General features: G+C 41.2%; 2 protein-coding genes across 3 annotated transcripts in view; both read right to left on the reverse strand.

Annotated features, from left to right (window-relative positions):
• Positions 1–3,009, reverse strand: part of LOC130552374 (E3 ubiquitin-protein ligase TRIM39-like) — a 4,093-nt gene extending 1,084 nt beyond the window's left edge. For both annotated transcript variants that reach the window (XM_057330615.1, XM_057330607.1), the window contains exons 1-6: positions 2,899–3,009; positions 1,927–2,471; positions 1,725–1,820; positions 1,203–1,367; positions 984–1,119; positions 849–884 (exon numbers count right to left, since the gene is read on the reverse strand). In XM_057330615.1, the coding sequence (XP_057186598.1) occupies positions 849–884; positions 984–1,119; positions 1,203–1,367; positions 1,725–1,820; positions 1,927–2,471; positions 2,899–2,956 (1,036 nt within the window). In that variant the 5' untranslated portion in view covers positions 2,957–3,009. The remainder of the gene's footprint in view (positions 1–848; positions 885–983; positions 1,120–1,202; positions 1,368–1,724; positions 1,821–1,926; positions 2,472–2,898) is intronic.
• Positions 3,010–8,862: 5,853 nt separating this feature from the next.
• LOC130565218 (E3 ubiquitin-protein ligase TRIM39-like) lies at positions 8,863–13,121 on the reverse strand. Its single transcript, XM_057351846.1, has 6 exons — positions 12,266–13,121; positions 12,072–12,167; positions 11,551–11,772; positions 11,324–11,471; positions 10,774–10,800; positions 8,863–10,647 (listed from the first exon to the last, which is right to left on the reverse strand). The coding sequence occupies exons 1-6, from the start codon at positions 12,821–12,823 to the stop codon at positions 10,070–10,072; spliced, it is 1,629 nt and encodes a 542-aa protein (XP_057207829.1). The 5' UTR covers positions 12,824–13,121; the 3' UTR covers positions 8,863–10,069.
• Positions 13,122–13,402: the final 281 nt, after the last annotated feature.

The raw sequence follows: 13,402 nt of genomic DNA on the forward strand, positions 1-13,402 counted from the left end.
GAGATTAGAGAGAGAGAGAGAGAGAGAGAGAGAGAGAGAGAGAGAGAGTATATTTTATATAGGATTAAGTTTGGGCGAGTCGATATTTCAGATTTTGGTATGCAGATTTTGGGCGGTCGCAGAATTTCACAGAATATCACATGTGTATGATGGTCACAGACCTAAATTTTTTAGCTTCAAACTATGACTCCATCCAGTTGGAGCATATCAAAACATGTTCAATATTTTGTGCCAATTTCACACATACCACATCTAACCACCCATAACCGCACCCAAATGCACTTGGTTCTTTCTTTCTTCTGCGAGTCTCTACAAAAACTACTGCAGTCATCTCCTGCACATTCATGTTTGTTTCATTCTGTCATGCATTTAGTAACAAGGATTTTTCCTGTATGAGTTTGTTGTGTCTGGAACATGCGAAAGTCTGCTAGTGTGGTTTAGTTTATAATTCCCAGTTTTTCTGTAACTATTTACAAAATCGAAGTAATCTGTATGATACCTGTATGATACGAAATCTGTTCAGATTTTAAAAGTTGTGTAGCATTTTCAAGTCTTAAAGTCGGCATGAAACGGAAGATGCAGTAGTGTTTTTTTTTCAAATCGTGATGTTTATCTGATTGTAATGGCTTCTTAAATGAGAAATAAAAATGCAGGCGGCCCAGCGGGAATTAATTGGATTGTTAAAAATTGGTATAGTCCCGCCCTCAGGCAGTGACGGAGGGGAAGTTTCTGATGTCGATTAAAGATTATGAGGGCATACACATAAAAAAACATAATGACCCACACAAAACAATTTACAGTAAACACTGCGATATAAAAATTGTTTCTTTTGATTTCATGGTGCGTACCTGCATACTTCTGTATCTCCTTAAGATCTGTGAGGACTAAAAACATGAAATCATTATATTCAGTATTTTTAACAAACATTCATATTATAAAATGTACAATTATTATTCATTTTTGATTATTTTAAGTATTAATACCGGTTTCACTCTGTTGCTGGGGTAACTCCTGGAGATATTTGTTAAAATGACACAGAGTAGACATGCTCAAATGGGCATTCATACAGATCTCAGACCAGTTCCTGCTGTTTAAAGGGCTCCACAGGGATGGGTAAATCTATGGCAGGGGAGAAGACAAATCTGTCAGCATGGTGAGTGTTGTTCTGTGACATGTGAGCAGAGGGATAGAGAGACACTGACCTGTAGGAGATGTAGATGATCATCAGTGTGTGAGAGCTGCTCCAGCTCAGTGTCTCTCCTCTTTAATTCAGTGATCTCCTGCTCCAGCTCTTTCATGAGATCTTCAGCCTGATCTTCTGCTGCTTTCTCCTTCTCAATCACTCGGAGAAGCTCTGTTCTGCTTTTCTAAATGAAGAACATATTACCAGTGAATTTTAAAGAATACAACTTGTACATGACGTCTGACAATAAAAAATGCTTTATTCCAAAACATTGTGAAAGCAATACGTTATAGTGCTCAAAAAATATTCTACAGTCTAACTATCACTTCAGCAACAATCAAACATGTGGATCAAAAGATAAAAACAGAAACAGGCCAGGTATAAGGGAAATGGTAACAGGACAAAATGGAAAGGCTCATTGTATTATCAGACTTTCACTTGAAATTTTCACTTAGACCACAAAAATTAGAATATTATATTAGCATTATATTTCAAGAAGAGATTTGTTTATTTGTTGTGCAGAAAAACCTCTGAGACTGACTTTGCTGAGTTTAACTGAGTCTTTCATGTCTTGAATATTCTTGTTTCTCTCCTCGATCTTCTGCTTTACATCCATCAGTGTCTTTTCCAACTGGGCCTTCAGACAGAAAAAGATATGCGTGAGTTTATTAAAACCAGATTAACTTCATCCAGAATAAATAAATAAATGCACACTGATATATGTTTATATTGCTATAACCCACCTTTCTCCTTGCACTCTCCTCCTCTATAGGAACAGTGTTGTGGGTCTTGTGGTCTCTTTGAGTACAGGACAGACACACACACATCTGATCATCTCTACAGAAAAGCTCCAGAGGTCTCTCGTGTTTCCGGCATATGTAACTTTCCAGATTCTCAACCGGGTTAATCAGTTTGTGCTTGGATAAACTGGCAACCTTCTGATGAGGCTCCAGGTGAGTCTCACAGTAAGATGTCTGGCAGACAAGGCAGGACTTCAGGGCTTTAACCTTCTTCTCTGCACAAGTGTCACAGAACACTTGTAGTTTTTTGCTTTTAAAGCTTTCTGCAAGTTCTCTGAGTATTATATTAATCTTAAGGTCAGGTCTCTTCGGAAAGTTTTCTTTACACAGAGGACATTTGCACTTCTGACTGCTGTCCCACCATTTTTTCAGGCAAGTATTACAGAAGTTGTGTCCACACGGAGTAGTGACTGGATCAGTGAACACATCCTGACAGACGGAACACTGAAGTTTGCAAATCACAGGATTGTCAGAGCAAGAACGTTTGACTGTAGAGTATAAAGAACATTTTTTTAAAGCATAAAAACATAAAAATATGAAAAAAGGTCAAACTTGCCATAGCAATAGGCTACTTCGATATAATACTTTTGGTCTGCTATGTATTAACAGTACTGCATATTACTAATGTATTTTTCTGATTTTTCTATTACAATTTTAATAATTGTAATGTATTATTTACATTAATGTATTGAGCAGACATTTTTATCAATGTGTGAGTTCCTTGGTAACAGAAAACATTAAAACGCAGATTAACACACTTTAAAATAAATGCCAGTGAAACTCAAGAGTCAGTATTATCTTTAAATGGATCATTTAAAGACTCGTTTTGATATACTGAGAAGTTACAAAGGTTGCTCTGGTGGCGCAGAGCTGATTCTGTATCAGTTGTTTATGTACGGTACTGTATATACTTACATTCCAGAGGTTCAGTCATGCTGCCCTTCCTTTCAACTTGTTGTGTGAATTCTTCCATTATGTTCAGAATCTTCAAGCCTTTTCAATTACTCCATTCAGATTTAAAATATTGTCCTAATGTGGCATAAGGCAGTGGACACATTCACAATATGGTACAGTACTGAAACAAAGAGAGTGTCTGCTTAATGTAAATGTTTATTAAATAGGGACTAATCTGTGACAAGGTCTTAAAAATCATTTTAGGATAAATGAGTTAATTCTTCCAAATTTTTTAACTAAGTAAAGAATTTTACTCACCATTTCAGACGTCTCAAGCACTTCCTGTCTCTTCAAGAACTCTGATCAAAGCTTTGACCTTTGACCATTTTTTTACAAACGTATAAAATCATGAAGTTTTCATCATTGTCACGGTATGTGAGCATACACAAAAGCACGGCAAAGAAGTACAATCCTAAAAGGGTATTTTAATAAATCCACAGGGAGAAATGAGTATCCACACATAGTAACACAAATAAAACCGGACAAAGAACACAGGCAAACACAGGGCTTAAATGCAATGGAGAACATAATTAGGGAGAACAGAAACAGGAGCGAACTAATCAGTGACCATGCGAACAAACTAGTGAGGAGAACAGAAACAAATAATTCTAATCAGAACAAAACTGTGCCGTCAAGGTCCAACTGAGGAGGGAGGGTGGGGGTTCAGGAGGTTGGCGTGGAACAGGTGTGGAGCAGATTATGGTAAGGAGTTCTGAGGGAGGTGTCTGGAGCAGGGGAGCTATAGGTGGCGACCCAGAGGCCAGCCAGGGTGATGGTCCAAGGGGGTGTCAACGGAGGGAGGAGCAATGGTGGAGGCAAGGTTGACAACACCAGGGGGCCGACTGACGGAGATGCAGTTGATGGAGGAGCAGCCCAGGGTGGAGACGAGCAGACGGAGAGCCAGGGTGACACTGAGGATCCGGAGGGCCAAGGTAGAACCGGCGGCTCAGGCGACCAAGGTGGAGGTAGGGAACTGGAAGACCGCGGCGGCGCCAGGGAGACCGAGGATGAATTTGGAGCCGGAGTGGAAGGAGGAGCCTGACAGAGCCATAAAGGGCCGGATTAAGAATTCAGAGGCCACTGGGCACAAGTGTCTTGTGGACTCCCCCCACCACATGATTGCAACAATGCTTTCCTGGACCATGCAGCAGCAACAATATTAAGACATTTCCATGCATACTGTAACTCACTGGCGTATGCAAGCAGCACACACTGCCACACCTCTACCAGTTCAGTTCTATCAGATTCTTCCATAATTCACACACTGTAGCAAGCTCAATAAAATGGAAGGAAGGAAGGAGGCGGGTACCGGCGAACATTTAAACAATAAACTTTAATCAAAAATAAACAAACAATAACACGGAAGTAAAAGGCCGGCAGCCACCTCACGGTCGACTGCCGGCCACACAAACATAAATAAAACTTAACATTTCCGGGCCCGGTCCTCTCTCGTCGGCAGTCCCGTCGCTCGTCCTCTTATGCTCCCTAGCTCCCCGTGAGGCATGCGGGACCGGTGCGCGTACAGCTGATACTCATTATCAGTCACGCCACCGGCCCCGCCTTCCTGCCCCACGGCTCTCGTCCCGCCTTCCTCGCTACATACCCCCATCGCCCCTCACAGGCCGGGGGGTACCACCGCGCCTGTGCTTACTCCCCCCCGGGGGGCCCCCCTTGAGAGCCCCAGCGCCTGGGGGTACGCACCGACGAGACGAGAGAATGGAGCCGGTAGCACCCCGAGCGACAGGGACGAGAGAGGGGAGAGAGGGGAAAAAAAATAGTCCGGTTCCCCGACACGCCGTCGCTCGGTCCTCAGCCAGCCGAGAGACTCTTCCTCGCGGTGCTATGCTGTGGTGCTGGACGTTCGGTGGACGGCCCGATCCCCCTCCGCCTCCTGGCAGCCGGCGATGGCTCCCTCCATGGCCGCCATCCCACTTCGTCCCAGGAGCACGGCCGCGATCCTCCGGCCGCCTCCTGGCGGCTGACGATGGCTCCTGGCTGAGGGCAACCGGCATTCCCGCGCTCCCTCCATGGCCGCCATCCCACCTTGTCCCAGGAGCATGGCCGCGGGCTCTCCATCCCCACCGAATCCCATCGTTCCAGCACCACGATCTCGGGCAGCCGCTGGCGGACGCCCTCGTCCGCGCTGCCCGAACTCCTCAGCACCGCGAGGCCGCTCGGTGGCGAGGGCTCTTCGACAGCATGTCCCTCCTTCCTCCCGGGTTTCGGCACCAATGTAGCAAAGTTCAATGTAGGGAAGGAAGGAGGCGGGAACCGGCATCATTTAAACAATAAACTTTAATCAAAAATAAACAAACAATAACACGGAAGTAAAAGGCCGGCAGCCACCTCACGGTCGACTGCCGGCCACACAAACATAAATAAAACTTAACATTTCCGGGCTCGGTCCTCTCTCCTCGGCAGTCCCGTCGCTCGTCCTCTTATGCTCCCTAGCTCCCCGTGAGGCATGCGGGCCCCGCCTTCCTGCCCCACGGCTCTCTTCCCGCCTTCCTCGCTACACACACAAACACGCCGGATTCACAAAACGGTTCTTAAGAGAAAATATAAGAACTTTTGTAAGATAAATTATAGGGAAGTTCTTAAGAATATTCTTAAGTGCAATTCTCAAATATGTTATTCTAAGAATAAACAGGCAGTCTTTGTCAATGATTATACTATTAGAATAATTTGTCAATTTGTTAAACTTTATTTGTGTAAGAAGCACCTCACGACTCACGTTCTTATGTAAGCGAGTAATGTGTTAAACTGCATTAACGAATATTATAGGTTTAGCCTATATGTTACGAGTCTGTGTAAGTAAACATTTTGCAATGTATGTAAAAGCACTCTGGATTTTCTAATAACGTAGGCTAAAAATCGGTAAGTAAGGCAGTTAGACCTACATTATATCAATATAAAATTCATTATTGGCGAAGAAACACCACCAAATACATGTAAAAAAAGCTTACCTTTTGAGATTTTAAAGACAACCGTGAGGGTATTCTAACTTAGCCTATATATTATATTTACAACAATAAAGCCATTCTCATTTACATATTTTCAGTTTCTATTGCCAGTTCTGACTTATAACGCGACATCTTCTAATAAATCACCATAAAAAGCTGCGATTTTGGGAATATTCTTTAGCCTCTGTCTAGGTAACCATGTGCATATTTACAGACGAAATGTGTTCATGTTTAAATATTCAAACAGTCGATAACAGTGACAGGTTGTGTTGAGTAAAGAAAAATGCAATTGTCCTACCTTGTACGTATTCTCCCATATTTACTCTCCCATAGCTTTGGCTAACGAACACTATATACTCTATATACTATGTTTACTGCATGAAAATATTATTTATCCAAACCTATTATAAACCTTTTGAGTAGAAATGCATGTATTATTTCATTGCATATGAACCTTTTCTTTTAAGAAAAGAAAACACAGAATGTTTTTGTTGTAGTAATGTTTTATTATGATAGAGTAGAAAGGAGAAAATAATGTATTAGCAAGAATGACATCTGTTACCCGAGAGAGCAGCATTCCATTCCATCAGATAAGAAGTTGTCTGTTGCAGGCCAAGTGCTTTTAGAGGACTGTTTGAAGTGTTTTTTCAGATGCGATGTGGCGAGGACTCAGCTGTCGCATTTTCTTGTAGCGGTCCAAACGTTTTGTACAGTCAAGGTGGCATCTCGGGGAGAATAAGAACTTATTGATATGTTTTTAAATAATTGGTCAAAGCTCACGCGGCTGTCAGGGTGTCCAGGTTGAAGAGGCAGGACTTTGGGTGCAAGTCACAAGCACTGTGCGCTCACCGTGTGGTGGTGATCATGTGGTGTGTGGTCAAAAACATTCTCATCTACATTAAAACCACAGTTTGCGCCCTTGCTCTCCTGATGCAGATCGTAATCTTTTGCAGGTAAATGTTTAATCTTGTCTTGCCTGGATATTTGGTGCAAACGTGCAAACTCCCCCAAAGAACACCTGAATGCCTCCTTTCAAAAATCTTGCTTCCATCGCCCCCCGACGTTCTCTGAACGCCCACTGATAAAGGCGTTGACTAATCTCAAGATGACATCAGAAGAGTGGGGGCTTGAGAAACTGCAAAAGACTGAGATGAGATGATTTTATCAGATTCTTCGGAACAGTCTCTCCGGTGCTAGATGCCTACTGGGTTGCCTTGAGCATTAGATTGATATTTTGAGACTTTATGCTTTTATTTTATTTTATTAGTTACAAGTATATTGATTGTAACCTTGACAATTGTTATTAATTAAACCTATAATTATAAAACTACAAGTAAGTCTGTTGACTGACATCTTTGAAGTAGACTGAAGTATACGGACAGCTCACGGAGGAGTCTTCTGTGATGGGGAGTAAGTATATCTAAACATATGCTTATAGCCTATGACAGATTTGACTATCTTTGTCTACCCTGAGAATATATAGGAAATAGGCAGAGGGTAAATTCAATACTCGAAAACAGTTGTTGGAAACTCATGGAAACTGTTTTGTACTCATTTCATTCAGGAGTCACCTGTCGAGTGTGCTGCTTCTTCCTGCTGCTCACTGATACGATCCCTGCACGGGGAAAGAGAGATCTTGCGCTCGTGGGACAGCACTGGTGACATTTTCCCACTGAATGAAAGCTAAGGTTTATCGGATAGCCGCTAGATTTGTCGCTTCGTGCTTCTCCTGAACAAATCTGCTAAAGGGCTCGTAAAAGTTACTAAATCAAGAGACAGACTTGCATATGTTAGAAACACTGTTTTGTCTGTGAAATTGTATCCCTCTTGCTTGCGCCCCAAGCGTGTATGGGCCCTTGGGCCTGTGCTCATAATGCCCATTGGATAATCCGGCCCTGGAGCCATAGGGGCGGAGTGACGAGGCGTAGCTGGAGGATTGGAGTCCCGAGGCGGCGGATGGTCAACGACTGACCAAGGCTGAGCCAGAGGGACGAGGGAGCCTGGTGGGATGACAGGCCACAGTGGAGATGAGGGAGGCAGGAGCCAAGGTGTAGCCGCTGGGTCGGAGGGCCGAGGTGGAGTCCGGGTCTCGGAGGCCGAAACATGGGATACTTAACCCCCGAGGTAGCTGGCGGCTGGAGATCCCGAAGCTCATCCGACCCAATGGCACTGGCGTGCAGAGGGTGAGCTGAGGTGCCCTGGTCCCGCCCAAGGAGGAGTTGGGCGGGACCAGGGGAGACGAGGAAGAGCGGGGCCGGGAGAAGCTGGTAAGCTGCAGTATAAGCTCACCCTCTGCGGCGGGAGTGTGGCTGGGGCTTCTCTTCAGGCACTCGAACTCCACGAGGACTCCCACGGCGATGCACCTGATCAGATGCTTCTTGATGCTCGTACTGGCTCGATGGCTCGTAGATCGCGGCGGGTTCAGCTCTCCGTCTGCGGTGGGATCTAGCAAGCGCTCCATGCAGCAGGATGGCAGCTGGCTGGTCTCTGGGTTGGGAGTGGGGCTGGAGACGTCCTCAGCGGGGCCGACGGAGAAAAACAGTTCATGGCTGTGTCTGAAAACGCTCCCTATCTCCTATATAGTGCACTATATTGGGTGTCCACAGTTTTGTAGTGGTGTCCGAAACCTGAGTGAACCACTTCATTCCCTACATTCGTTCACTTTTTTTTACCCACAATGCACTTTGATTGTGAGTGTACATTCGATGTACACTTGCTCACTCACTATTCCCCATGATACAACATGCGACGACCGCTTGATTAGAATCAGCTGGAGGAGAGTGACCGTTAATGCCACGAATGCACGTTTATACACTTGTGTTTGTTCTTGTTGACAGTTATTTTTGTGTTTTTGAGAAAAAACTGATTAAATGAATGTTATAGACAGTGGTGCTTTATTTGAAATATATTAAATAATTTTATTAAACGTAATAAACGTTAAAGTAAATAATCGTGGCAAACAGTTGTTTTGTTCTCTTTATTAAAAACTAATACAAAAACGTGACAAATAAGGTGAAAATGAACTTTACCATTTTATTAAGCAATCCATGAAGCCACACAGGTGTAATATAACAGTTATGTCGAATGTCTGCGACAGTACTGTCAGACGCACGCAGGTTACGTCAGTGTCCGAAATCGTTCACTCATTTTCATTCAAGTCTTCCCCATATACAGTAGTGGACTCAAATGTCATTCGCTATATAGGGAATAGTGAAGGATTGAGCGAGGGAGCGGTTTCAGACACAGCACATATAACACAATAAACAGAAATAGATAGTAGTATTTTTACTTTTACTCAATTACATTATGAGACTGAAAACAGAGTCGGATATGACTTGGAGGAAAAAAATACAGAGCATACAGTATATCATGCTCTATTATTTCATAAACACATTTTTAAATGTTTTTAACTTTAACACAGTACTTAAGTACATTAAAACATTAATACAGTTTTTTTTTTCAAAATTAAAACTACTTAATTAAAAGAAGATAGTGATTTTAATGTAATCAAGTATTAAAATGTTAAAACAACAACATTTATTTATGAAATGTAGTAGAGTAAAAAGTATGATATGCTTTATAATGTAAGAAAATAGAACTTTTTTATTTATTGGAAAGTTTGCCAAAGGATTAATAAAGTAATCCAAAAAATCTTTATTTGATTAATCTAAAAAATAATCGTTAGATTAGCCGAATAATCGAATAATCGAAAAAAATATATTTGTTAGATTAGTAGACAATAAAATATTCGTTAGTTGCAGCCCTAGACCATTATATTCCAGAGCTTATGTTTATTTACTACTTAAAGAAGTCCCCAGTTCAACATATAGACAGCTGACTGTGTATTATTTCTAAAATAACCTTATCATTTTCTGACATATTCTAACAGAGAATTTCCCCACCACATTTTTAAAAGGTTTTAAAATAAAAGTAATGAGATAAGCAAAAAGAATATACGATACATTGAGAATAGTAATGATTTGAAACTTAAGGAATCAGCAACAGTATGGTAAGTCTAAACAAATTTCAGGTGTTATGAAATGATATGAACATTATTGTGAAAAAGAAAAAGTGGTTGTATTTGACAAAAACTAATGAACTTATTACAATGACAAATCCTCAGTTGGTACAGATGGTTAACCCTCTATGGTATACAGTAGGACAAGGCTCTATTGCCTGGAGGCATCATGGTACGGGTTCAAACTTTGGTTGCTGACTGGTAGGATGACCAGTGGAGCTGAATTTTTATCTCCATTATTAAAGCATGGGCTGAAATATGGATGAAGTTTCTCAGTGAAAGACTGACCAGTAAAAGAGTAGATATGACACCTGGATTCCACATCATAAAAGGAGACCAGACCCTCCTCATAATCCACAAACACACCCATCCTCTGAGGCTTCACTCCCAGAGACAGAGAGACAGAGGGAATGTCGCAGGCCTTATACTCAATTCCATTCCTCAACCTCAGAGTCCAGAGTCCATTCCTTGGACTTAAAGTGATTGTTCCTTTCCTATTAACAGACTCCCCGGCCACACCCAAATCCCACTCAGTTTTGCCTTTAACTTGAACTTCAAAATAACATTTTCCAGAAGAGAATTCCTCCTTTCCCAGGACACCAGGGCAAGTGTCAAACCTCATGGGGCTGTCCGGAACCTCCTGCTTTGTTTCTCCATACACAGCCTGTTTGGCATCTTCAGACAAGAGCAGTTTAGGATGAGCTGTTTGTGGATCCATAGTCACGTTAACTGAGAGTGAATACAGAAATAATGTCTTTAAGATGTATAGTCTTGGGTAAAAAATAAATTAGTGTATCTATACGACAATGTAAACGTGTGACGGTGTAAATGAGGAGAAATAGCACAGTCTTGTACCTGAAAACCTCTCAATTCTCCTTAGCTCTGCAGAAACAATCCATACAACACATTTTATTATTCAAATTTTATACTTAACATGTAAACTATTTGTAGAATTCACAACAATACACAAAAATCCATAGGCCAATTTCCATTGTGGACCTTTAGTTTAAAATAGAAGAACAGAGATCATATATGGAAACATCAATAAGTGGAAACAATGTAAGTGGAAAAATAATCAATCTTTCTTTTAACATTTTTGAATAATTGTTTACTTTCTAAAGTCACTTTCAACTTGTATTTACTTCATAAAAAGGCAAATAATTTCATGTTTAAAAGCTAGTATAAAAAATGATCGGCTGCACATTAATTATAATGGACCTAACACACTCCCATGCGGAACTCCAATGATTTTGACATCGGCATGCAAGGTAAGACTAAACCCTCTCTCATACCTTTTCACTAATTCCCAAATGTTTTAATTTTTAAAGTAGAATACCTTTTTGCTTAACATTTTGGAGTACTTCACAAGGCGATTTCTTACAAATTATATAAGTAGCAAACTTACCAATTCCTGTAACATTTATCAATGCATCATGGAGAAATTCTTGATGCTTTGTAAGAGCTTTCCTCACAGTGTCCACACTTATATAGGTGTCAATACTGATCTCAGAACAGTTCCTGCTCTTTAAAGGGCTGCAGAGGGATGGGTAAATCTAGAGCAGGAGACAAACGAAATCTCTCAATATGTGGAGTGTTGTTCTATAATATGTGTGCGGAGGGAGAGACAGTGACCTGTAGCAGGTGCAGATGATCCTCAGTGTGTGAAAGCTTCTCCAGCTCAGTGTCTCTCCTCTTTAGTTCAGTGATTTCCTGCTCCAGCTCTTTCATGACATGTTCTGCTGCTTTCTGCTGCTGCTCCATTAGATCAAGCAGTTCAGACTGACATTTCTCAATAGAGCGCATAAGAGCGTTGAAAAGCCCAACACAGTATGCTTTCTCCTTGTCTGTTTTTTGCTAAATTATAAAATAAATGTTTTATTATTATTATTATTAGTTAAACACTAAAGCCATATTAAAAGTATAGTTTATGACTTTCTATCTTCATATATCGTCATACATACATCGGTAACCAAACAACATTGACCCCAATTGACTTCCTTTGTAGGGACACATTTTTCAAAATATCTTATTTTGTGTAACATAGAATAACCTGTTTTGAATGACATGAATGTAAATAATTAATGACAATGTTTTTATAGGTTGAACAATCCCTTTAAATACCAGAGTAAACATTGTGAATATAAAAAACTGACCCTGCTGAGCTTTACTTGGTTTCTTATCTCCTCACTTATCTCGGTTTTGTTCTGAATCGTCAGTCGGACCTCTGCCCTTTTACTCCTCAACTGAGTCTGTGGACAGAGATTAAGCGCTTTGTTTTCAAGGTAATGCTTTGTGTTGATCAAAACTTTAAGATATAGATATAGCAGAGGATGGATTGATGTTTTACCTTCTTGTCAGCACTCTCCTCCTCTACAAGAACAGTCTTATGAGTTTTGTGGTCTTCCATGAAACAGAAAAGGCACAAACACACCTGATCATCTCGGCAGAACAGTTCCAGGGGTCTGTCATGCTTCTGGCACATATAGTCTTCCAGATTCTCAGCAGGGTCAACCAGTTTGTGATTCTTTAGTTGTGCCACGGTGTTATGAGGCTCTAGATGTGTCTTGCAAAAAGTACCTCCACAATGCAAACAAGACTTTAAAGCCCCTCTCTTTATTTTTACACAGGCATCACATGGAATTTCTCCAGGTTTGATAGGACTCTCTCCTTTCCTCAGTTTTCCAATGATCTCCCTGAACTCTCTGTTGATATCAAGATCTGGTCTCAAGTGAAGATCTTTTTTACACAGGGGACATTGACTCCCCATGCTGCTGTCCCAATGCTCAGTGATGCATTTAATGCAGAAGTTGTGTCCACACGGAATCGTTGCTGGGTCATTGAAGACATCCTGACAGATTGAACAAATGAACTGTTCTACAGGCAGGGAACCGCTCGTAGACGCCATTACTGATGAAAAAAATAAACGACTGCTCAAACACACTATTGATCTTTGTCCCTCCCTCTTATATAAACTCAACCTGTCAAACTGGCTTTGCTTTTGAATGCAAAATACATCTGACAAAACAAAAAATGTTTTCTAATAAAGAAAAATAAATGACCAGAGATTGAAAATCTCTTTTATAGATCCCCTATCCTCATTCATTCAATGGCAGATAACAATCCTCTGAAAACAGAATGCATGAGTCTAACATCAGTAAGCCAAGAATACATTTTACTAACAAATTAGCATTCTTTCCTCTCACCTGCAGGTCTATGCATGTTGTATTACAGGCTTAAGGGTAGCGTATGGCATTTAACCACCTGTTCTTCACTGTACACGTCATGAAATATTACGCTTAGATTTAATTTGACCCCTCCCATGCAGTTATGTTTGTTTCCATTGTTTATTATGCCCTAATACTGTATAAGTTTACCTTAACCCCGCTGCGGTAAAATCAGAAGCAGTCACTTGAGAAAAATGTTTCCCTTAGGAAGAACTGAGAAATATGACTTGAGACAACTTTGTATTATCTGTATGTTGTGT

The sequence above is a fragment of the Triplophysa rosa genome, linkage group LG1 (genome assembly GCF_024868665.1).
Source record: "Triplophysa rosa linkage group LG1, Trosa_1v2, whole genome shotgun sequence".
NCBI classification, from domain to species: Eukaryota; Metazoa; Chordata; class Actinopteri; order Cypriniformes; family Nemacheilidae; genus Triplophysa; species Triplophysa rosa.

Coding starts and splice junctions, on each gene's coding strand:
- LOC130565218 (XM_057351846.1), bottom strand. CDS start 12,823: ATGGCGTCTACGAGCGGTTCCCTGCCTGTAGAACAGTTCATTTGTTCA. Junction 12,168..12,265: donor AGGAGAGTGCTGACAAGAAG/GTAAAACATCAA, acceptor CTCTGTCCACAG/ACTCAGTTGAGGAGTAAAAG. Junction 10,648..10,773: donor GAGAATTGAGAGGTTTTCAG/GTACAAGACTGT, acceptor ATTCACTCTCAG/TTAACGTGACTATGGATCCA.